Here is a 26,477-nt window from a genome sequence, read left to right as displayed (position 1 = left end):
AAACATACCTAAGTAAGCAGCAGAGAAAATGGCGCCCATAAGTCTGGAGAAGAGTGGATGTAGTAAGAAGAAGAACAAATGCCTTTGGTCTTCTAGGAACAGTTCTACTTATTCTCAAATAACGTATCTTCCCTAGGCACGCCATAATTACATCAAGACGCAAAATGGTAGGCCACCTGGCAGCCATCATTACATATTTCTAGTCGTTCATATCCTTACACATGTCACGTATGTGCAGAAATACTTCTGCTCTCCACAATAAAGAGCACGCCATACGTCCTACTATTTACGCAGGTCGTACACTAATTCTCCACAATGACGAGTCAATAATGCTCGTCAAACATGACCTACAACGCTAAGAGCAGATTAAAGACCGGACGCTCACTCGAAGCCACAGGATACTTAAAGTCACCTACTTTTACAAGGAGTCGTCTATGCAACCACACAGATATAGCAATATCACTACCCATACATTCAACCATGCAAGAGATAAACAAAACAGAGAAGCAAACAACAAACATAGCATATAAGCAAAAGATGAACCGTCGGGCAAACCTGCACCACGGTTAAGCATCTTAGCCGAGAAATTTTTGGAGAAGTCTACTCAGAAATCCAAATTTCGGCTAACCACCATTCATCATCATATTGGCACCCCAGACCGATACGGGGCACCAGGTCGTTCAGTATGTTAACAAACAAGAACAAGAAAAAGCGAACTGCCCAGGTTACCCAGAGAAACCAGCTCTATTGTATCACAGCCTACAAAAATCAACATCAATAATATACTTTTACGACTCGCCAGCCCCAGGTAGAACAACCAAATTGGCAGCCGCCATCGAGTCATCAACTTCGGCATCCCTCCCCTCAATCACAACTGACACACCATCCACATCTAAGTTCACAAACACATCTGACATAACAGCTTTAGTTTGAGGCTCAGCAACCTCTTGTGCAACGACTGCAGGAGTAAGAGCATCACTCGTATCTCCCTGTACCTGTACCACGGTGGTAGGGAGAGCCCCGCATTCATGCTCCTCTTTCAAAGCCTTATAATCGGCTTCCAGTTCAACAAAGTCGGCATCTAGAATGTCATAAGCTTTGGTAGCGTCCTGAGCAACTCCTTTTCATTGTAGGGCATACTCATTCAACCGACCAATTTCTACAGTAGCAGTGTTAACGTTCTTTTCTGCAGCCTGTAGTTTCAGCTTCAATTCGTCCACCTCAGTGTCCCTCAGCAGCTTCGCCAACTTAAGCTCTTGGTACTCCTTCTTCACCACTTCAAGCTCACGGTGATCTATGCCATACGCATCCTGAACATCCTTCAGCTCGTCTTTCAACTTCACCACAACCTCTCTATCTGATTCAGCAAACTGGGCAATTTCTTTCAGCTTCTGAAATCCACTCACAAGCTGTACTCGCACACATAAAATAACAATCAGTTCGCAGCAGTTCTCATAAACGAACAAACAAACTAAATCGGGACAGTTTCACTTAACAGGCACTGCGCTATCTTCATTCGCTTTAGGTTATCAGCTAGCCCCTTGGCATCCAACTCTTTATGGTTACCATCCAGAGCTATATGTTCATGCAAGCAAGCCGATACCTTACTCGACCTGAAGCTGCAATCAGTTTGCCTCACAGTCCGTTGCATCCCTGGTCGTCCAAGTACACCATTGCCAACTCCAAGTCCTCAGCAGTCACAGGCGACTTCCCACCAGCCTTACTTGGACCCTTCGCCTTTGCCAGCAGGGTGGGCTCTCGCAACACAGGGGACGAGCTCGGTCTAGCTCCAAAAGTAGCCAGGTCTATAACCTGTTCCGGTCTTGACCGAGTACTGCGAGTGGTTTTACCATCAACTCGACCACTACCAGAACCGACCCCCGTACTGGAACTCTCCCCAAGTGCATGCTTCGCAGCTTTGACAGCCTTTGCAGTATCTTGATCTGACGCATCTGCTTTCCTCTTCACCGAACTGCTCCGTACGCTAGGGTTGAAGACCACTTTCTCCAGCTCTACAGGCGCATCAATCGACCCCCCCTTCAGGTCGCCAGCCTTGACCCACCTGCCCCCGAGGCACCATCACTTCCGGAGGGTCATCTAGATCTACCACGACCTCGGTTCCTATCTTCCCTAGTTACCAAGTCGCTTGCTCATCTCTCCATCACCCCTTTCCTAGCTTGACCTCGAGCCCTGTCCTTCTGAACTCTTCTTTTCTCCCTGATTGCTAGACCTCCTTTTTCTACAAATAAATGAGCTACTTCTGGGAGTTTCGCTTGTTTCTGGGCTTGAGTTAACCGTGCGAACCTCTCTATCTCTTGCCGATCAATTCGTGTTTTTACAGCGAACTCTGCAAGCAGAACAAAAACACAGGTCAGTTAATATAACAATAACTCACCCATCGAAACGACATGAGCAAGACACTCCCACCCACCGGAGATATTGCAAATCCTAGTTTGCAACCTCCATCTGCTAGCATAGTAGTTGCTAACTAGCAGCAATGGCCTCTTTGTCCAAGCCTCATTGCTTACACCGTCAATCACACTGGAACGCGTCGTCATAGTTTGCAAGCTAAAATTGAAATTACCAGATCGCCTTAAAACAAAGTGTTCAGTAATATATATAGTTTCTCTACATTCATCTCACTTTTCATAACTTTTTAAGTATAAATCATCAATAAGGAATCTCTACTGGGGTTTGAGACTATGTGCTCTACTTTGTTACATAAGACACTCCATTTCTACAATTTTTCTGGAACGAGCAAATAAATATAAAAAAGTACACAACCCCAGTATCAGTTCAACTTCTTATTGTATTATACAACTGAAGAAGTTAATATGAGCTGCATAACGAAGTCAAATTACATCCATTTGATCCTATTCATGCCAGCTTTTGTGTCTTTTTGTTGTGAACATTATGTATAGATCAATTATGAACTGTTTATTGTTTCTAAAAATTTCTCTTCCGATGATCTAATCTTTTTGAAGTTTCACTAGAGCCTCTGTAGTAAATGACTTCATAAGCTTGTACGTGTATTTGTACGGGACCGAAAGCCACTACATGAGTTGATGTTCGCTATTAGTTTTCTCTGTTACTCTTACACTATGACTTAGCAGTAAGGAAATAATCAACATATGCATATTATCATTTTGTAGGAACGTGAAGTAAAAGCAAAGCATCAGCAACTTATCAGTGGGGTACGTTTATGGTTTGTGAATATTTATTTTGAGTGTGTGTAATTGGTATATTGTTATTGTTAACTAAAATGGTACCTTTTTATAGGTATATGTACTGTCATATTGGACTTCCACATACATCTGGGACTTCATCAGCTTCTTATTTCCTTCATTTCTAGCAATTATTCTCTTTTACATTTTTGGTACGTTAGAAGACTATTATGATAGATTTACAGTATTTTTTTGCTTATGCATTGTTGTGCAACCAATTTAATTCACTTTTACCTTTGTAGGCCTGGATCAGTTTGTAGGAAGAGAGTCTCTACTGCCAATGTTTTCCTTGTTTATAGTCTATGGATTAGCAATCGCAACGCATCAACATTTTGCCTCACTTTCTTCTTTTCGGAACATTCCATGGCACAGGTTTCAGTCCTCTTTGTTTTTGGAATATGCCACCTCATACTTTGTATCTATAAAAATCAGCCTGTTCCTTTTTCTGCAGAATGTGCTCTTGTTAGTTCATTTCTTTACTGGGCTCATTCTTATGGTGATATCATTTATTATGGGGCTGTGATAGGTTATTGGTTTAAATTGATTGCATCAAGCCAGGCTATGATAGGTTCTTGGTTGGGTGATTGTGGTTCTCTTTGGCTCATTTCGGTACTGCAGATTAGATTTTGTTAGTATATGTTGGCTCGTTACAATTTTTTGTATATAGTGTAATATTTGTAATTGGAGATAATATTTGTGCGATGAATGTGATTTTAAGATACATTTCATCTTTATTTGATGATAAATGACCAGGAAAATGGTATTATATTGGGATGATATTGGCAATTTTTTTTTATTTATTATTTTTTTTTTGATAAATAAGACATCACTTTTAAAGTGATTTATAGAATTATTTCACATCACTTTACAAGTAATTTGGAATCTGAATGAAATGTCACTTCCTAAGTGATGTTAATCGGCCTTATTGATTTCACTTAAAAAGTGATATTAAACGTTATAACATCACTTGTGGACATCGATTAAAAAGTGATGCAAAGTTATAACACCACTTGTGGACATCAATTAAAAAGTGTTGTGAAGTAACATCACTTGTGGACATCCTTTAAAAAGTGATGTGGAAAACCCTGACTTTTCACGTCGCCACCATTCACATCACTCTCAAAAGTGATGTCTTATACTTTTGACATCACCTTTTAAGTGATGGGAAATGCCATTTATGTTGTTGTGGATGTAATAACAAGCTTGTAAAAACCTAAGCAATGAAGACTACATTAATGGAGTTTCTCCTCACATGAGCTTCATTAACCCTTCACAAGGGAGGGTTTTAGCTCATGATCCTTGGATGTATGAACTAAAAATAAGAAGAATAAGGAAGAAGAAAAACAGGTTAAGAAGAAAAAGAAGAAGTTTTTATTTCTACAACTATGGGGAGGACTCCATTAAAGACTTACAAGCTTTCTCTCTAAAAACTAAAATTAAAACATGGAATGAATCTACGTATGGACTGAATTCCATTTTATTTACTTTCTTTCTAGTGGAATGTATAAGTGCCAAGCATAATTGCCCTCATCCATTCATTTTAAAAATCAAACTAGTGCTCCACTTATACATTTAATACAATTTAGTGCATTACTTGATTTTGACATCAATTAGTGCTCAAATAATGGAGCACCCACTAAGTGATGGACCCACGTGCTTTGACCAGTGGTGGGTCCATGTGGGCCATGCAGATTTTTACAACTTCATGTCTTTGCGTAGAGCTTGCCGCATTGGTCATTTTGACAATTCCCGTGCCGAATTCGGAGTCTAGAATCAGGAGATATGATCTTCGGAAGTTCCACGGCTTTTCTGCACCGTTGTCTTGATTTGAACCGGAAATGGTCGGTGTTGAATCCACGGGTTTTAGTCTAGCCTTTTTGAGCTTTAAATGGGCAAAAAAAGAAGACTTCATGTTCAAGCACTATTCATATTAAAATGCAAGTTTGGCTAAAACCTGTGAAATCACGAAAATATAATTAATTTATATTTATTAAACACATAATCAACCAATATATAGTGTCTCTGCGGGGGTTATAATACAATTTTGGGTGCTTATCAACCACCCCCAAACAACACTTTACTTGTCCTCAAGCAAAGAAGAGACATTAAATCAGAGAAGTGGCAAAAAATATGTAGTTCTAACTAATTCTCGTTTCGCAAAGTGCGATTGCGTTGACCGTATGCAATAAGGCCTTAAACCACTAGGAATTCTCTAGTGGATTAGTTATAGTCTCATGAGAGTTTTTCAGAGAAGATACTCACAAACTTCATTTCTACTATAACAACTCAGTAGCAAAGACTTGTTCCCTTAGTTATTCTCAGATATCTATACATCTCATTAGCGAGGAACAAGAACTAATTCCTATGAAACTTAAGTTAATAAATTCACAATAATTAAAACATCTACATATACATATAATCATGCATGCAGTAAAGTTTTACAATGAACTGTACAAGCAGGGCCGTTTCTGGATCCTTTAGAAAGTGTCCTTAAGTGAGTTCTCACATGTATGTGTCCAAACACAATTTCTCTCTTAATTTTCACTCAAGATTTGCTTACTCCTATGTGCAGTGGGCACACGTTTCTTCACATACTCAATGACAGTCAGAAGAGCTGAGGTCGATAGATCATAACTACTACTTAATATCACACCACGCCCTACTCCTAGTTGAGCTAGATGTCTTTATTAGGTATTATGGGGCTTAGATGGTAGTGTAGAAGAAAATGGAATGGAAACTCAAAAATATGCATGATAAGTATGAGAAAATAAAGTCTTCAAAATTTAACACTAGAGAAATCCTTTAGTCTTTCTGCTTCTAACTTATGTTTCTATACTCAGCCTTTTTTTGGTTTTGTGATTCATTTTGATTTGACTTTGAGAGTTATAACTTTCTTTTCTTTTCTTTTTGGAAACTTATTTCTAATTTTCTTTTCTTTTCCTTTCTGAAGGAAGTAATTGATTTTTGTTTAGACAAGTCTTTCTCTTCACTTTTCTACTTTCATCCTATTTCTCATACGCATCAAATAGGTGGGTTTATTATATTTTGGGGTTAATAGATGGGTAAAGAAATGTTGGTGAAAAATGAAAAGTTTAATGGGGCAACTAGCAGTAAATTTTTTACAGGTATGAATTTATGGCTATATTGATCCAAAGAAAGCCTAAATTATCTTCTAGGATTTGGATGGTGATCAAGTAGACGTGTGATTTCTCTACTTGGAATAACTACTCTTCTGTGTCATTACTCATAAATCACTCATGTCGAGGCTTTTAGGTTAGATTCTCACTAGATAAGGAAATTAAGTTGTCTAATCGTGGGTCCCAGAAAGTTACTGCTAAGTGCAGTCAATGATACTCACTGCATGCATGTTCATGAACAGATGTAAAAACTATTGCCTACGCATGTTTTAACCTAAGTTTCTAAAAACAAATTCTCATCCTAGTGCTAAGGTGAGATTTCTAGACAATTGTCATCATAAAAGAGGAAACAAAACTTTGTCACTAAATATGCTTTCTTAGAAAGAAAATAAAGATATATATAACCTAAAAATGCCAAATTTTTGCAAAAAGGTTCTAACCACCCCCAAATAGGACGCTTTGTCTTGAAAGTGTAAGAGAGAGAGAAAGAAGATACCTTAGAAGCTTAAGCAAAAATTTAGAGAACAAACTGCAACAAAATGTTATTCGAACACAATATACAATATGCAAAAAAGAAAACTGAAAATATCACATTAAGCAAAGAAAACAAACAAATATACAAAGAAACAAACAAATATCACACAACAAAAAGAGAAGAGCACGCCAAATACATATATATACAGCCCAAAATGGAAATTCAGGGTGCATCCAATCTAGGATCATCATGTGTGAAGTGCCACTCTTTAGCATCACGCCAGTTAATAATGGCCTGCCACAGTTTGCTCCATTTTGTAGCTCAAGATCGGTCCAAGTGTCACATAATTTTATTATCGTCCGGGTAGGAAGGACCCTTCTTCAGGTACCTTGAACAACGTTCACGCCAGACCCAAAACCGTAAAGAATGAATTATTTTATTTGCAAGTGATGGTCACTTGTGTGTGACACCTTGCACAAAAGAAACAAACAAAATATTATATGGATTTTGTTTTATATGAAAAGGAAGTTTGGATTTTGTTGGAACAAAAGGACAAACCTTATAAAACAAGGTTTGGATTTTGTGGGGAAACAAAAGACAAAAGGAAATAAATAGAGGGGGGGCTTTACGGATACCAAGAGCTATATATATGAGAAGGGGAATTTACCTTGCTTTAGACTTTAGGACTTAGCTTTATATTCTTGTATTAGTTTCATTTCTAGTACTTGTTGTTGCTTTCTCCTTCCAGTAGCTTGTCTTTTCTTTTGAAGCATCAAGTACTGTAAGTACTCTCTTTTATAAAACTAAATTTTATTCAAGTTGAATCCCTGTTGTTTATTTACTTGTTTATTATATACAATAAGATCAATTAATCATCCAATGACCATGAGCTAAATCCTCCCAAGGGGGAGGGTTAATGATGCTCATGTGAGGATCCAGATTGACACTTTAATGTTCCAAAATCACTACTTAGGAATTAGGTGTAGATTATGCATCCGGTCCCAAAATGATTGAGACTATCCAAGTTTAGAGTGCTGATGCTCCAGAACAGTCTCGCGAGAGACCCAAAATGTCTCGTGCGAGACCCTATGGTGGCCGCTAGCTCTCTGATTTGTCCAACTGATGTAGAATCGAACGAGGAGCTGAAATGATATTCCAAAGATGGAATATTAGTTCAACTCCTTATACTAGTGAAATGAACTTAGAGATGCATGCATCTCACTAGGGATCAATGCTCGACACTGTCTCGGGTTTGTCTATGAACTCGATACAGATTAGAGCTGTAATGATATGGTACTCTAACTGTTAAAACTAAATTTTTCATGAGTACGGTTAACCCCTTTCCTGTATCTTTATCCCTGTTTATTTTACGTCGAAATCAATCGTTATTATTTTATGTTACTTGCATTGCCGTTAATTTCTCTAAACCTAAGAAAGAACCTAAAATCCTACTCACTAAAAGATGAAAATCCAATTGTGAACCTTGTTGAGCCCTAAGGTATGGACAATCCCTTACTCAACCTATCCTACCAACCCACGTGAGTAAGGTAACTTGACTAAACGGATGTTTACGGACTTTGGACTTCGGACTTCGGACTTAAAAGAATCAAAACCTTAAATTACCGTTTATCAGGTATGTTGAAGTATGGGCGTGGGCGAGCTCTCTTTTGACAAAAGGAAAATCTGTAATACTGGAATTTGGGCGCGGGCGCACTCTATATTAGTGCAAAATAAAGGCATGCGCGCTTTGAGCAAGACCTGTGGAATGGGAAAAAGATGGAATGGGAAAAAGGTTGCTAAAAACCAAAATAGAAACAGCCGAGAGAAACCTCAGTAGCAATTCTACATGGTTTTAAACATCCTATCAAAATAGCAATCTCAATTCCTTTAACCTTTGAGGTTGAACCAAACAGCAGTAGCTAATTCTTGCTACACCATATTAGCAACATGCTCATATATAAACTATATTCTTAAAACCTTGCAATATTAACTTACAAAAATATGTGGATAGGGTAAATACAATGCTAAACAAATAATGCCACCCCCAAACAAGTCGGAAAAGTAGGATTCATGAAAAATAGATAGCATGCTTGGACAAAAATTAAACTAACTTGAAATTCAAATAACAATCAAATACATAATCTACTATTAACTACTTAACTAAACAACTGGGAATAAAAATTCTACTAAAACAGGAAAGTATTCTTAAACATAATACAATGAAACTAGCCACGAGAGGAGGAAGGGATAAGAATAGGAAGTTGAGTGATCAAGAATGGAAAGACCAAACACCCCACCCCCAAACAAATTTTTGAAAATATGGTTTAGAACATTTGTTTTAAAACATGGGTATTTTAAAGTCAGATTCCCAAGACTTACTAGACTAAAACACATATTAACATGTAATTTTCCATATTTCAACAATCTAAAGAGTTGCGGGTCTGTCCATAAATAATTAACACAGACTGCAAACCTAAATAGAATTGGTCACAAAGATTCCTATGACGTGGTGTAGAAGAATGAGAGTGAATACGGATGGATCTAGAACCTAACCTAACATGCAATTTCCTTTTTTTTCTCCAACGAAAGGGTGGCCAAGTGAATGATCACAAAAAAATGGATGGTTGTGGAAGATATGTGGGATATGGATGAGTTTTAAAAGGAAGTAATGGAAAAAATGAGAATGTGGGTTTAGCACAAAACTCATTGGTGGCGTTGGTTGGTATAATCACACATCTGAAAATGAAAGGGTCGGGTGGCTTGTTCTTGGCTATTATTTCCTCACCAGATAGTTTCAAAAAATCATGAAGCACAGGAAAAGCAAGCGGGTCAGGTGCAAACTCAAGGTTCATTTGAAAAGGTGGAAGGTGGGGAATATTGGTGATGGAAGGTGAAAGAGTCACATTAAGATGTGATGTGGGTGAATGGATGTTGATAGGAAGGACTTGTGAGGTGGCAAAGAAGAGTTGCAAAAGAGTCGAAGGAAATCTTCCTCGATTTCATCTACGTCTAAGGAGTCATCGTCGAAGTCGGAATTTCTGAAGGAAAGGAATTGGTGCATATGATTCTCTGGAAATGTGTTGTTGAAATAATCTTGAGCTAAGCTTTCAATCATGTTAACTTCTCTATCAATAGTCATATCGGGTATCTGTTGCATCAGTTTGAAAACATTCACCTCAACATAAAGGTGTCCAAAGGACATGGACATCGAACTATCGCAGCATTTTATGAGCGCGTTGGCAGTTGCCAAGAAGGGACACCCTAAGATAATAAGAACAGAGTCATTAGTGACTTTTGTGTCGAGGATAACGAAGTTGGTTAGGTAGTAAAAATCTTGAACTTTAATCAGCACGTTTTCAACAACACCCTTAGGATACTTAATAGAACGGTCAGTTAACTGCAACATCATTTTAGTTGGTTGCATCTCTTGTAGACCTATTTTTTTATATAGATAATAAGAGAGTAAGTTAACAGTCGCCCCTAGGTCTAATAGAGTAGTTGTTGTGTAGGTATCCCCTAAGGTGCATTGTACAGTAGGACGACCAGGGTCCTTGTACTTAACGATTCCATTATGTTCAGAGAGAGTGGGAAACTGTTCAGTTAAAAAAGTATCTTTTGAAATGTTTGTTTTCTGCCTAGTGGTGCACAACTCTTTTAGAAACTTAGGATGTTGTGGTAATTTTTAATAGTGTCAAGAAAAGGTAGTTTTATCGTTAGATTTTTAAAAACTTCCTTAATCTCATCAAAATTTGTATCCTTATTTAACTTGGATAGCTCTGGGGAAACGGTGGTTTCTCTCTATATTTAGTATATGGGTCAATATGAGTTTTAACCTTGGCTGGTTTTTTCTTGGGTTGTGGTTTAACTGGTACCTCTACAGGTGTAGGATCTTCAATTTCTTTTCAATATCTAGCAAATTTTCGTTTTCAATGACCACAGGTGGTGTATCAATGGGCATAGCTATGGTGTTATCAACCACTCTTCCAGAATGGAGAGTGGTGATGGCATTTAACTCACATACATTTAAGCTTTCTTTACTAGTATTACCGATTACTTCAAAGGCTGTGTTTGGCATTTTAAGATTAGGTAGAGCTTGACTTGGAAAGACAGCTTTAGGTTGGGCTTTATTTTGAGTTAATTGTTGTAAAGATTGTTGTATGGATTGTAAAATCTGTTGTTGAGCTTGCATGTAGGCTTCGAAACGATCTGGTTGTGAAGGTGTAGTTGCCACAGGTAGTGTGACAGGAACTATCTCACGTTGATTATTAACGGGTGGGGTCTAATAGTTATTATTAACCGGAATGATACCTCTATTATTATTATAATTATTATAATTACCTTGTCTTTGTACTTGTCTTGGTGGAGCCTGGTTGTAATTGTTTGCTGGCCTAACATCTTGATTATTAAACCCCAGAGGTGTAACTTGTTGATTATTTCACCAACCGAAGTTAGGGTTTTGTTTCCAAGGTGTGTTAGGTTGCCTATTAATGGAGCAAATATTGTCCAGCTGTGCGGATGGTTGTTCATAGATGAAAGGACAATAAGAGTCGGGATGCTTAGGACTCAAACAGAAATTACATGGAATAAAGTTGACGTTCATGACAGGAGTAAGCTTATGTTGAACAGAAATAGCTTCAACCTTTTTTGTGAGGGATTCGATTAGAGTTCTAAGCTCGAGATCAGACTTAACCTCAAACATACTGGCAACCTTAGCTGTGGAAGAAGAATTAGCGGAGTGGGGGATATCGTTACCCCTGCAGTTATTATTACGCTTAGATTGATCTTCTAAAAACCTATAAGCCTCTGAGCCTCCTTTACTAAAGAAATTACCCCCCGTCGTTATATCAAGAACCTCTTTATGATGATGTAAAAGACCTTTGAGAAAGGCACGAACAAGCGTGTCTTTCGCAAGGTTATGATGTGGACACTCTATAAGAAGATCAGTGTACCGGTTCCAGGCCTCTGAAAAGGATTCATGAGGGTTCTCGCGGAAGAAATAAATCTTTTGAATCATGTCATCAGTCTTCAGAGGTGGGTAAAAGTGTTCCATGAACAATTGAACAAGTTTGGCCCATGAGTCCACAGAATTAAGTGTTTGGGCAATTAACCAAGACGTCGCCTTATTAGCAAGGGTGAAAGGAAACACCCTCAGTTTAATTTGCTCAGAACCTACGTTAGGATGAAGGAATGTAATGAGAACTTGTTCTATCATACATATATGCTGATAAAGCTTTTCGTGGTCTAAACTAAGAAAAACAGGTAATAAATTAAAAAAAATTGGGGGAATTAAAAAATCCCTCACTGGGTCTGCAAGAACAATGCAAGACTTAGGGCCATCGTTTAGGGCTTTATAAAAATCAGAGAGAGGAGTCTCTGCTTCTTCAGCCATTGATGCAGGTGTAGTGTGTGATATTCTAGATAGGTGTGTGTGTTGACGTTTATGGTACATAACTTTAGATGGTTTACTCTTACCGGACCTTAATCTCATACAAGGCTAAGGCCAATATGAAAAAAACACTAACAGCAGTCAAACAACAACCTGATATACTATAATCAAAACTCCTCTGACAGAAGAGACGAGGAGTAAAGAAGGAGAACCTGAGTGCCTCCTTGCTATGCTTATGAATAGCGTCTTTAATATGAACTTACCTGTCCTGTGGACGCTTGGAATACTGAAAAAACAATAAATTTTAACAAAAACAAAAACCTGTAGCTAACCTATTATAAATCGAGCTTTTTTCAGAGGGGCGCGGGCATACTTTGGGATTTATTTAGAAATAGGCTTTCATGCTGTTTCTTAATGGGCTGGGCCTGCAATTTAGAAATAAAACTCAAAATTAGAATACTAGAAGGAAGGGCGCGGGCGCGCCCAGAGTTACAGGTGCGAAAATTTCCAGTAGACTTCTAAGAGCAAAAATCCTATTTTTTTTTTCAAGAAATAACACACACGGTCCGATTCGAACCAAAGGGTGGGTGCATGAATTGGGCTAATGTAGAATGTAAAACATGAAGGGAAACTACTCTAAACACAATTAAGATGGTAGCAACGCCATTTGATAATAGTAAAAACAATTGTTTTTTCTATCTTACGCTAATTTAACTAGGTAGAAGTAAAAATATGCTTTAGATTATTGTATCAAAGTTTCTACTCTCGATTATCATGCAATAACTTGAGTAAAGATTCATTCCACTCCTAGTTGCTTAGAATGTAACAGTTTCACTAATTTAAAAATTTAAAAATATTAATGAGAACAATGGTTTAAATTATACTAATATGTTGGGACTAATATGAAGATATTCGAATCTATACTATTGCAATTTAATAAGAAGATATGAATAAGAAGAAGGGATTAGGGAGATTTGATATCCACCTTGATTTATTCCTAATATGGTAGTATAGATTTTTGCAACCCTAATCTTTATGTTTTCACCAAGGGTTCAATATAAAGGTTAGGTATTTTGATCCCTAATTATTCATGGCATCTCTAACCAACTAATAATTAGCATGAGAGGAAGTTTAAACTCATTCTCATGGTGAATGAACTACCTCTAGATTGAAACTCTTAAAAGCAATTAATCTACACTATCACATCAAGTCTTCATCAAAGCTTGAATCAAATCCCTCTAATGGAGGTTTAGCTATGAATCATGGGACTATCATGAATAAAATAATAAGAATAAGAAGACATAATAGAAGCAATATAAATAAGTTGGATTTTATTAATGGTGGCTAGGCTAATAAACAATAATTAGGTTTAGACTAAAGATAAAAGAGAAAGCTAATTAAAATTAAACTAATGGGAAGGGAGATAGTTAGAGTTTTACCTTAGTCCTTTTTATATAGGAGTGGGCTAGGTTTACAATTTCGTGCATGGGCTTTGGAAGTATATTTTGGGCAACTAAATCAAGCCCAAAACCTAATTACACAAGTCCAAAAAGGGATTCTCTGCTGGAATTACTACAATAGCCTTTTCATCCACTTTTTCTCCTATGATTGGATCAAGTCCTAGACCAATAGAAATCTCTTTCCGATCCGGTCGTTTTGACAAATAGTAGGCCCAATTCCGAGGTCTGAGTCCAAAGATATGGCCTACGGAAGTTCTATTCACTTCTATACACTATTTCTGCCTGCGTTAACTTTGACTTTTCAGCTTTGACTGGGCTTTAAAAAGGCTTTTTCTCTTTGAAACTTGGGCTTTAACCATAGAACTTTTTAGCAACCAACGTTTCCTCCTTTCTCTTATAAAAGTGACATATTTCTTCACATATTTGACTCCAAAACCTGAAATACACAAAAGCACGTAAACAGTACTAACTCTTATTTATTATAAACATAATTAGTCTAAATGTAATATTCTTAAAGGGTTAAAACTACAATTTTAGGCTCTTATCATATGAAGAGGGAGAAATAGTGATTATCAAGATATGAAACTTTCTAAATCATGTGATAGAGGGAAGAGTAGTCGTATTCGTATCACTCTAGTCATACACTACTTGAATGCAAGTTTAAATAGAATTGTGCTTTTATTAGTGAGAGTCAAATGATGTAAAAACAGTAGATAAACAGTGATTTAAATGATGAGGAAAGATATTAGAAGGGGTTTAATCCACCACGCGATTCGATTGACTATTAGTTAGTATTGAATCGCATGTTTTAATCCCTAGTGAACGTCAAGTCCTCAAGGATTGAGGTTTCATTAGCATGAGAGTTTAACTCCACCACATATCTCTTTGGTGGTGGCTTGAAACTCTAGTTCTCTGTTATGAGCTCCATCTCTAGACACTCACAATGAAGAACTTGACATTCTTATTGCAAACAATACTAAACTAATGGTTAATCATCCTCACATGGCTTCATAAACCTCCTCTAGTGGAGGTTTAGCCTTGTATTATTGGAATCACATTAACTAAAGATTGAATAAGAGACATAATGGAAAGAACAAGAATATTAAAGAACTAAGCTTTTATTGATAGGAATTATTGGTGGCTACAATACTAGAATTATCCTAAACTAAAGAAAGTAAACCTAATTTAAAACTAAACTAAACTAATAATAAACTAAGGGGTTGAGAAAAGAAGATCCCTGAGAGTTTAGCCTTAACCCTCTTTATATAGGAGAGGGTTAGTGTTAAATTTTTGTGCATGGGCCAAAAAAAGGGACTTTGGGCGACTAAAGTGAGCCCAAAGTCCATTAGGTCAAGTACAAAGAGGCCATAGCTGCTGGAAATTACTTTCGTGCCCTTTTTGTCCACTTTTACAGTTCTGATTGGGGCAAGACCAGGTCCATTGGAAAGCTAGTTCCGAGCCGGTTGGTTTGACATAAAGTAGGCCCAATTATGAGACTAGAGTCCAAAGATACGACCTATTGAAGTTATGTTGGCTTTTATATTATTTTTCTACCCAGATTGACTTTGACTTTCCAGCTTTGATTGGGCTTGAAAAAGGCTTTTCTTCATGATTCTTGAGTTTTAAATGTAGAACTTCCTCGGCAATCATCTTGACTTATTTTCCATACAAAAGTGGTGTCTTTAGTCACCTAATCAGCTTCAAGTCCTAAATTGCACAAAAACACGTAAACCGTACTAACTCTCATTTATTATAAACATAATTAACCTAAGTAGAATACTATTAAGGGGTTTAAAATACACTTTTGAGTGCTTATCAGTCATGACCTCCAATCATTTCCCAATCAGCACCACCGAACACCTCATTCATCAGGCATCAGCATACCTGGCCACAACAAGCATCAGTTACTATCAATTTACAACGACATCATTTTGTTATTCACCATCGTCTCCACCCAACTCCAATCCAGTTGCAGCAACAATACCTTTAATAAAAGGAAATTGTGATTAGAAGTAGAATTTAATTATTAAGAATAAGAGAATTTAAAGGCGAGATGAGATGACGTTGATTAGAAGAAGAAGAAGAAGGAGGTTGCGTAGAGAATGAGGGGAGTGGATAGAGAAAGAAAAGTGAGGGGAAGTACAAGAGAAAGAAAAAGAAAAAGAATGAGATGGGCACATTTTTTTTTATGTCTGGAAAATGAAAGATATGTGGAGGGAGAAGAAATGAATTTGATTGATGTATGTGATCAAATTAATTATTTTACTAATTTTACTAAAAACTTAGAGGAGCCATAAATCTATCTGTAAAAGAACGATCGGGTTTGTCATTTTGTTCACATTTCAATTATATTGATAGATGTACTTTTGCACATGTAAAAAAATTTGTTCTCACACACACTCGAGTACACTCATTCAAATACCTCGCTCACGTGCTCATTGCAATATAATTAGAGTGAGGGAACACACCAATAGATCTGAACACTTATTAAAACTAACTGGAAATAACTCTTTAAGGAAATTATGTGAGCAAGATTTTACAAATATTATTTAAACCATTTTCCTAGATGACTTAATATACAAGTTACTAAAAATTGCTTCCTAATCAAGAAATCTAATGGTTGTTAAATGAAGTAGTAAAAAGACATAGACTTTAATTTAGATACAAAGATTTTATTGGAATCCTTAAAAAGACATAGAAAAGATTACAACACTACTAAGACTTAAAACATATTACAACTTAACTTAACAAAACCAAAAACTACAAAATATGGAAACTTTCTACTCCGGACTAAAACTAGTTAATGGCGCAAAAGTTATTTCTTGCTCATGAAGCCTTCTTTTTATAGGAAATGAGAGTACTCATTTTCTTTACATCCACGTGAATTCTAACATCCAACTGTATCCATAAATGAGAAATCTTGATTTTTTTCTAATCAAGACATTAAGCTACCTAATTAAGCCACCAATCAGGACTTTTGTGTCAAAATCAAATAAATTTGTTTGCCACCTAATCATGCCACCAATTGGGGCTTTTTTGCCACTTAATTAAGCCACCTAATCATGCCACTAATTAGGAATTTAGTGCCAAAGTTATGCATAAAAGTCTTTCATGGTTTTATTGCAGTTTGATTTGTGCTGAAGCTTGACGTGTGAGCTTGGTTGCTAGATTTTGTGGGTCTGCACAGTGGGTCCCTCATGCCTCGACTAGTGGCAGGTCCAAAAAGTTGACTTTTTACAAAGTCATGCCTATGTGTAGAGCTCGCCACACTGATCTTTTTGATAGTTCATTTTTCGCCATTGTAGTCCAGATTCAGTAAATACGGGCTTCAGAAGTTTGATGCTTTTCCAGCACTTTGATCCTATTCTGACTTGGAATTATCCTGTTTGATTCTCTGGGCTTTAGTCGGGCTTCATTGAGCTTCACGTGGGCTAAATCATAATACTTTATGTAGACACACTATTCTATGCTTAAATACTGACTTTTATCCACATTTTCACGTTGATTGCTCAATCCTATAAAAGCACAAAAATGTCATTAATTTATTATTATTAAACACATAATTAACCAAAATACTAGGTCTCCACGGGGTTTTATATTACAGTTCTAGGTGCTTATCAATCATCTCTAGTATGTAGGCACACGTTTACCATACTTTTTATACCATAGTTTATAACATACCCCACAACTTTACCTACAATGTGAATTATAACCTAGTTTTTTGTTGATGTGTTCAACTAACTATGAATATCACATCTATAAAATTTCAACTCATTTCATAATGTTTAACTATGTCAAAAGATAATTGCAAAATTGAAAAATCTGAGCCGTTTAAAAAAAATCAAAATTGAGAACGATTTTTAACTAGGTTAGAGATTTGTAAATAAGATGAATTTTTGTGGAGATGTTATCAATGGTTAGTAGATTATATCCACAAATTATTAGCACTTAACTCATCTTGTAGGGGGGGTGTGGTATAAACTATGGTATAAAAAGTATGGTAAACGAAACCTGCTTGATATATATATAAAACAAACCAAAAGAAAAAAAAACAACAAAACCCTTCGCAGAAATAAAACAAGCCAAATTCTCCTTTTTGCGTGACAACCAAAAGAAATAAACAGAACAAATAATCAACCACATTCTCTTCTCCATCAGCAATTCACAACCTCTATTCACTTCTCCAGCAAACCGAATTAACTCTCTAGTTTCCCGCCAGCCATAAAGAGAGATGGAATCGATGCCAACATTGAATGATTCAGGTGATCAAACATTGATTTTTGCATACTTATATTGAACTGAAAGAGTTGTTTGCACCCTACTTATATTGCCAAGTTATATTTCGAAATTAGGTGACCAAACATTAATTTTTGCATACTTATATTTGACTGACAAAGTTGTTTGCACCCTACTTATATTGCCAAGTTATATTTCGAAATTATTTGATATTGATTCCGAACTTGTTTTGATGTTGGGGGTTTTCAACTTATATATTCAACTTGTTTTCAATTGGCAGATGAAAATCTTAGAGATGATTATTTTTTTTTCCTTCTCTAGCTTTCAACTGATTATCTATTGTGTTTTATGTAGAATCAATTGATGACGTCTTTTTTCATACTGGAGTATCTGAGGAAAATGAAAATGAGGCCGCTTCGTCTTCTCGTCCAACTCGAGACGACATAGACATAGTTGATAGCAAAAAGATTTTGTATTTTGGGATGAATTTTACAAGTTTGAATTGTGCAAAAAATTTTATATAGACTACAGAGAAGCATTGGGATTTAGTGCCGTTACTCGAAGTATCCAAAAAATAATTCCACATTTAGACGAAGTGAATACTTGTTAAATGACTTGCGAGCGTTTTGGGACTTACATAGAACGAGTAAAAAAAAATACAGATGAGGGGTTCGAGAAAGAAGTAATAAACAAGAAGAGAAACACGAATATGATGAAATGCAGTTGTTTATCAACAATGAGAGTGAGAAAACAAGTCAGTGGATTATGGAAAGTGGTGAAGTATGTTGGTGCGCACAATCACAACCTTGTTAGTCCGACAAAAAGGATGTGCATGCCTGTCTGCAAAAATTTGCCTGTTGCAGCTAAGATGTTGATTGACTCGTTTCGTGATAAAGGCATACCTGTGAATAAAATTGCTGATATACTTGACGGACTAGAAAATGGTTTTTTTGACAGAGATTTTTGGAACCACTTAGGTCCGTCGAAGGAGTATAAGAAACCTGTCAAAGGTGATGCAACCGCAGTGCTAATTTTTTTTAAGAATAAGAGTATAAAAGACCCTAATTTCTTCTACGCAATACAGATGGATAGCGAAGCACAAGCAATAAATTTTTTCTGGGTAGGTGGTCTTTCACATATACAATTTCAGTATTTTGGTGAGGTTCAACATATATGAAATGCCATTTGCACCGTTTACTAGAGTAAACCACCACATGCAGTCAATCAAGTTTGGTTGTGCACTCTTTTTGGATGAGATAGAAGAATCTTTTGAGTGGGATTTTCAGACTTGGCATGCAGCCATGGGCGGGCATGCCCCATCTTCAATCATCACAGATCAAGACAGAGCTATGACGGTGGCTATTGCAAAGGATTTCCCAAATACACGACATAGATTTTTCCTATGGCAAATTTTGAAGAAATTCCCTGAAAAACTTCCACATGTTTATTTCAAGAGGCCATCTTTCAAAAAAGCTATCAAAATGTGTATTCGGGAAACTTATATTCCTAGTGCTTTCGAAACGAAGTGGAAGGAATTGATGCCTACATATGAGTTGGTGGAGAATGAATGGCTCATAGGACTATATGAGATTCAAGAAAAATGGGCACCGGTTTATCACCTGGATATTTTCTATGCTGGCACTAATACTACTGGGCGTTCTGAAGGTATGAATTCCTTTTACAAGAATTTTTTCCATTCAACTACAACTCTTAGAGAGTTTGTGTTAAAGAATGATAGGTGTTTGAGTAGAATTGTTCAAAAAGAAAAAGAGAGGATTATACTACAGAACACTAGGATCGCATCGTCGATAGTAATGCCTTTCTTTTAAAGAGTGCATCAAAAGTGTATACGAGGAATGTGTATGATAGGTTCAAGAAAGAATGTGAGAAAGCACGAGCTGAGTATGTCTTGGATGATGATGAAAAAGGTAGTGATGGCTACAGGACCTACACTTACAAGTCTCGAGTGGAAGGTGATCAGCTTGAGCGGAAGGTGAAGTTCAACTCAACCACAAAACAAGGTAACTGTGAATGCAAACTTTTCGAGTTCCTAGGGATACCCTGTGGACACCTTGTAAAGGTTTTTCAGTGTCGTGATATAGAGATACCCGATCACTTTATTCTAAAGATATGGATGAAATGGGCTAACAAATATAGAGCTGAGTATGACGGTGGACTAGTAAATGGCCATGAGAATTCTGAGGTACTAAGAACTACGCAACTTTAAATGGTTGCCAATCAATTAGTCTATGAAGCGGCTGAATCAGATGAGACTTACCAATTGATGTTGAAAAGATTGCAAGCACTATCACTGGAGCTAAAGGAAATAAAGAAGACTAATGACGGGACCAAGATTTCAGTTGTCGATTCATGCACTGTCAATGAAAACTCACAACCTGCAATTAATGCCTCAAAAGTTTTACTTATGAATCACAATATCTCACAAACTAAGGGATGGAAAAAGGAATTGAAGGTTTACAAAAGTAGTACTAGAATAAAAGGAGGTTTGGATAAAGGCATTGCAAAAGTTACCAAAGGGAAGACATGTAGAAGAAGTACTAGTTGTAACCAGGTTGGTGTTAATCACGACAAATGAAATTGTCCACAAAATCCAAATAGGAAGAAGGGGATAAGTAAGTAAAGTGATTTTCATTTTCATTCATTCCTAGTATACTAAATTTTCTTATTTGGAGTTCACTGTAAAATTGACATTTGTCATCACTTTCTTACTTGACAGTTATTAATGAGGAGATTGAGGATGTGGATGATCATAGAGATGATGACGATGAAAAAGATAGAGATGGTGATGACGACAATGAAGATAGAGATGGTGAAGAAGTTAAATTTAAAATTTGAAGTTAGAATCATTTGCGTTTGAATTTGAACTTATATATATGAATTTGGAATTTGAACTTATGTATAGTAGGTTCGAATTTGGAATTTGAAGTTAGAATCATTTATGTATGAAGCCAGGAAGTTATGTATATGAATTTAGATTTTGGTTATGTGCGTTTGAATTTCATGTTATGTGCGTTTGTATATGAGTATGAAAATCTGCGTTTGAATTTCACGTTGAATTTGACATTTGAAATTTGAACATGAATTTGAATTTGAATTTGGTTGGATATGACATGAACTTGGTTTGGATATGAAATGGTTTTGGTTTGAAGTTTGATTAGAGTTTTGTTGGATATCAAATGAATTTGAGTTTGAATTTGGTTGGATATATGCATATATTAATTTGGTTTGGATATAAAATGAACTAAAATCAAATAAAAAATTTGATTAGATTTTGGTCCAGACGACCCACCCAGGTTTCACAAAACCATCCAAAACGATGCCCAAATATCATTTACAGACGAAACTGGCCTTAATGACCTCTGCAGATCGCTGGGATATAGACCTAAATGATCTTATGGGGTTGTTTAAAGGGCAGATGAGCAGTCTGAAGAGGTCACTGGGATATAAACCTAAACAATCTTATGAGGTCATTTAGAGGGCTGATGAGCGATCTAAAGAGATCATTTCTAATACTTCTCTGCGACCTCACTGGGTCGTTCAGGGTAAAAGTCTAGATATTTATAATTAGATTTTGATTTGTATTTCTCACTTAACATATTACTTAACATAGTACGAAAATAAACCCAACTACTCAACGTCTGCTTCTTAGAACTTAGAACCCTAAGAATGAACTTTGTTAGATAACTCAATTGGTTCCTCTGTCAATTCCTCTTTAACATAGGAATGTCTGATTCCTCTATCAATCCAGGTCAATGTAGCCACATCTCACTTGAAGCTTGGTCCCATCTTGATGAGCTGCGCTTCACTAATATGCCGAGTCGCACTAATACATTGAGTAATTTTCAACGTCGCAATGAAACATTGGAGATACTTAATGACCGATATCAGGGAAATATTAGTCGTATGTGGAGAAGGGAAAATAAACTTTTATAGAGTATTGAAGAAGGAAAATGATTCAATGAAGAAAAATGTTTTTACTGCCAAAATTGTGAGTTTGTTGGTTGGTGTGGGCATTGGCTGGATGGTTTTGGTTTAATTACCCTTAATTAGTTATTTGATGTATGTAAATTCTGCTATCTGTTGATGTAAAAGATCTCTATTCTGTCTATTCATGTAAGAGATGTCTAATGCTGTTTGTTCATGTATGTAAGACATCTTCAGATATGTTTTTGATGTAAATTTGTAATAAGTGCTTGTATGTATTTTGTTGCGTAATGTTATCTAATGTTGATTTATGCATGTTTTGATCTCTAAGTTCTATAGGAAATTCCGTTGGTGTGGGCTTTGGCTTGATGGTTTTGGTTTAATTAGGTGTATACAAAAGCTGACACCAGCTCATTTTTGACAATTTTGCAATCTTGATTGGTTGTTGAACCCCTAAACTCACTAACCAATAGGGTTTTGTATATAGATTAGGGTTTGGTTAAGGATTAGGGTTCTGTATATATATTAGGGTTTCGTTATGAATTTGACATTTGAATATGAATTTGACGTTGAATATAAATTTGACGTTGTATTTGAATTTGACTTTGCTGTTGAATTTGAATTTGACGTTTGAATTTGAATTTGAATTTGACATTGAATATGAATTTGACATTTGAATAAGAATTTGACGTTGAGTATGAATTTGACGTTGAATTTGAATTTGAAGTTTGAATTTGAATTTGACGTTGAATTTGAATTTGACGTTTGCATTTGAATTTGACGTTGAATATGAATTTGACGTTTGAATTTGAATTTGACATTGAATTTGAATTTGCTGTTGAATTTCAATTTGACATTTGAATTTGAATTTGACATTGAATTTGAATTTGACTTTTGAATAATCATTTGATGTTGAATTTGAATTTCACATTTTAATATGAATTTGACGTGGAATTTGAATTTCACTCTAAACGATCTTGTCAGACTGCTCAGAATCACTCTAAACGATCTTGCCAGACTGCTAGGAATCATTATAAATGACCTCTTCAGACCGCTTCAATTTAGACCTAAACGACCTAATCATATCATTTGGCTCTATAGACCAGCAATCTGTAGAGGTCGTTAAGGCTAGTTTTCTTTGTGAACGATGTGTGGGGATCGTTTTCTATGGTGATGTATGGCCTGGGTGGGTCGTTTGGACCAAAATCAAAGCAAATTTACTATTTGATTTAGTTCATTTCATATTCTAACCAAATTCATATACGCACATAACTTCAACTTCATATTCATATACATACAACCATATTAAAATTTAAACTCAAAGTCATGTTCAAAATCAAATCATATTTGTATACATCAAACCATATTCCAACTCAAACTCAAATTCATGTTCAAATTCAAATTCAAATTCAACTTCAAATTCAAACGGACATTTTCTTATTCAAATTCATATACATCACTTCAAATTCAAAATTCATATAAAATAACTTCAAACATATAAATTCAAACTTCAAATTCAAACTTCAAACCCTAATCCAACCAAACCCTAATCCAAATTCAAACCCTAATCCCTAACCAAACCCTAATCCAATCAAACACTAATCTATATACAAAACCCTAATCCAACTTCAAAGCTCTAACTTTAGACACGATCACGACGACAACGCCCACCAATAAACTTGCACCGGGTCAAGTTTTCCGCTTCGTGGAACGATCTCCTTGCTTCCTCGGGAATCACAGGCCCACCCAATTGCAGACCTTTCTCAAGCATGAGAGTAGTTTTGTTGAGAAAGTTGCTCTGTAAAAATAAATGCAAACCTAATTTAGCGTATACAGTTTTAAAGAGCAAAACTACAATTCTAAAAGCACAAAACTGACTAGTCGAGTTCCTAGGGAACTAGGAAATGTCTGCAGGGAGAAATTAATAGGAAGCTGAAGATTTATCATTCGAATGTGAGTATTCATTTCATACCATTCTATGTAGCCAAACTCACACTCCCATGGATAACTTTATGGGGGTCCTCGATTTTGGGGTTGGATCACGTGATTCTCCTATGTTGTCCAATATGACGAAGCAAGATTCCATTTGACCTCATATCCACGTCCGTTGGTAGTTCTCGTCGTGACATTTGGCTGTGGAGGATTGGCGAGTATAAGCTGCAGGTGACCCAACTGACGGACTACCCTACAAACAACATAAACCTCCATGACACCAAAAAAGCATATAAAGCCCTCAAATTAAACAATATCATCCACCGGGCGTAAAGCTCTAACATTATTGTAGGGCCACCATTCAATCTGTTATATGAGAAAATAAATCAGTAATCACATACTCTAACTATTAATTAATCAATAAAATATTAAGCAAGCCCATATACTTACCATCAAACAAGTTGTCTCATCAAGAAATTTTCGAAAACACTACAATGCATGTTTTTTGTTAGCATAGTGCGGAGCGGCAATTAAGTGCCTATGACATCGATGCTGGGTTAACTCATACACCAGGTTTAGGATTGGCCTGAAGCACAGGAAGTACTCGTAGATCCACGCCTATATTTATATACACATACAATTAAAATACTAATAAGATAGGGGAAATAAACGGGTAACATATAAATGAAAATACTAAATATTTACCTGTAGGAGAGTGAAATAGCCTGAAATGCCTTTCACTTTGCCACCTGTGGCAGCCCCCAGACCATGGTACAAGTATGCAAGTATTGCTGCACCCTACGCATACTCATTGATCTCGCTAAACTTCAACAACAACCTCAAGTAACAAACAGGCATTGCAGTCCCAGACTTGTCGGGGAAGAGAGTACATCTAAAAAAGTATAACAAATAACCTCTGACGGCACGCTGTACCTCTATCAAAGTCGACGCCTTCTTCACACCCCCTTTTAGTTTAATCGCACTATCATGCACCTTCCCGCCCATTTGATGCTTTAGGAATTGTAACCTTACTTTTGATATGAAGTGGCTGGCTTCCAACTCCTCCTTAATCGCTCCCAACGATATATTAAAAGTGTGATTAAGAATGTTTTGAGTCTGTTCCAACTTCATATCAATGTTCCCTTGCACGGCTCTTCCTTTTATCGAGACTCCTAGGAGTTGGGAGACATCATCCAAAGTGATAGTCATCTCCCCAAATGGCATATAAAATGTGTTGGTCTCTGAATTCCACCTCTCCACAAATGCAGAGACCAATACTGAATCCTGATGCTCGTATGCTCCCATCACAAGATCATACAAACCCGTCCTTCTGAGCTCATTTTTGACAAATGTAAAAACAATAGTTTTACCCACTCTTAACAAGTTATGCTATGAATAAGTAAAACTAAATGATATTTACGCTATATGATCAAAGTTCTACTCTCGTTATCGTTCAATATGTGGAGTAGAGAATTAGTTCCACTCCTAGCTCGTTTAGATGTAACGTTTCCTAGTTTAATTAATTCTAACAAAAACAATGAGAGTAATGAAATGAAAATATACTAATGTGGTGATTGAATACTAATAGAAATGATGTAATTTATACTACGACAATTCAATACTAAGATGTGAATATCGAGAAGGAATTAGGGGGATTTGATTTCACTTTGAATTCAACTTAATAAACTAGCATAGATTTGTTGTAATCCTAATCTATATGTTTTCACATAAAGATTGGGTCTTTCTAATCCCTAATTATTCATGGCAATCTCTACCAACTAATAATTAGCATGGGAGGCAATTTAAACCAATTCTCATGGCGAATAAACTAGCTTCTAGAGTGGAATAGATTATTACAATTACTTATACACTAACACAATCAAGTTTTTATCAAAGCTTCCTCAAACCCCTCTAATGAAGGTTTTAACTTTGATTCATCAAACTATCATTAATAAATGAATAAGAAGAAGACTTCCTTGAAGAAATGTAAAATTACTTTATTAATCTAATGAAAAAGAGTCTAATGATTCAACTTAAACTGTATTAAAACTAAGTACTGACTAATTAATTAAATCTAATCTATATTATAAATCTAATCTAGGAGTGATTAAGAGTTTGGCCTTAGTCCTCTTTATATAGAAGAGGCTAGGTCTACAAATTCGTGTATGGGCTTTAGAGCCATGTTTTGGGCCATAAAATCGCGCCAAAAACTTGATTACTTCTGTCAAAAAAGGGTTTCTCGGCTGGAAATTACTGCAACATCCTTTTCATCCACTTGTATTCCTTTGATTGGGTCAAGACTTAGACTATTATAAAGCTCTTTCCAAGCCGGTCATTTTGAGATATGTTAGGCCCAATTCCAAGGTCTGAGTCCAAAGATACGGCCTTCGAAGTTCTGATGACTTTTATGCGCTATTTCTTCCCGCGTTGACTTTGACTTTTTAGCTTTGATCGGGCTTTAAAAAGGCTTTTTCTCCTTGAATCGTGGCCTTTAATCATAGAAATTCATAGCAACCAACCTTTGCTCCTTTATCTCGCAAAAGAGACATATTTCTTCACATATTCGACTCCAATGCCTGAAATACATAAAAACACGTAAACAACACTAACTCTTATTTATTAATCACATAATTGGTCTAAAAGCAATATTGTTAAGGGGTTAAAACTACAGTTTTGGGCTCT

General features: G+C 36.3%; 2 protein-coding genes across 2 annotated transcripts; both read left to right on the top strand.

Moving 5' to 3' along the window:
* The first annotated feature begins 18,654 nt into the window (after nt 1–18,654).
* LOC147497138 (protein FAR1-RELATED SEQUENCE 5-like) lies at nt 18,655–19,095 on the top strand. The gene has a single exon (XM_086562771.1). The coding sequence runs from the start codon at nt 18,655–18,657 to the stop codon at nt 19,093–19,095; it is 441 nt and encodes a 146-aa protein (XP_086418897.1).
* Nucleotide 19,096: 1 nt separating this feature from the next.
* LOC147497137 (protein FAR1-RELATED SEQUENCE 5-like) lies at nt 19,097–20,145 on the top strand. The gene is made up of 2 exons (XM_086562770.1): nt 19,097–19,656; nt 19,788–20,145. Exons 1-2 carry the CDS (start codon nt 19,097–19,099, stop codon nt 20,143–20,145), a joined length of 918 nt encoding a protein of 305 aa, XP_086418896.1.
* The last annotated feature ends 6,332 nt before the right edge of the window (nt 20,146–26,477 follow it).

The sequence above is a fragment of the Coptis chinensis genome, chromosome 5, assembly GCF_015680905.1.
Source record: "Coptis chinensis isolate HL-2020 chromosome 5, ASM1568090v1, whole genome shotgun sequence".
NCBI classification, from domain to species: domain Eukaryota; kingdom Viridiplantae; phylum Streptophyta; class Magnoliopsida; order Ranunculales; family Ranunculaceae; genus Coptis; species Coptis chinensis.
The sequence above is the reverse complement of the archived record's forward strand: the minus strand, read 5'-3'. Positions and strand labels throughout refer to the sequence as shown.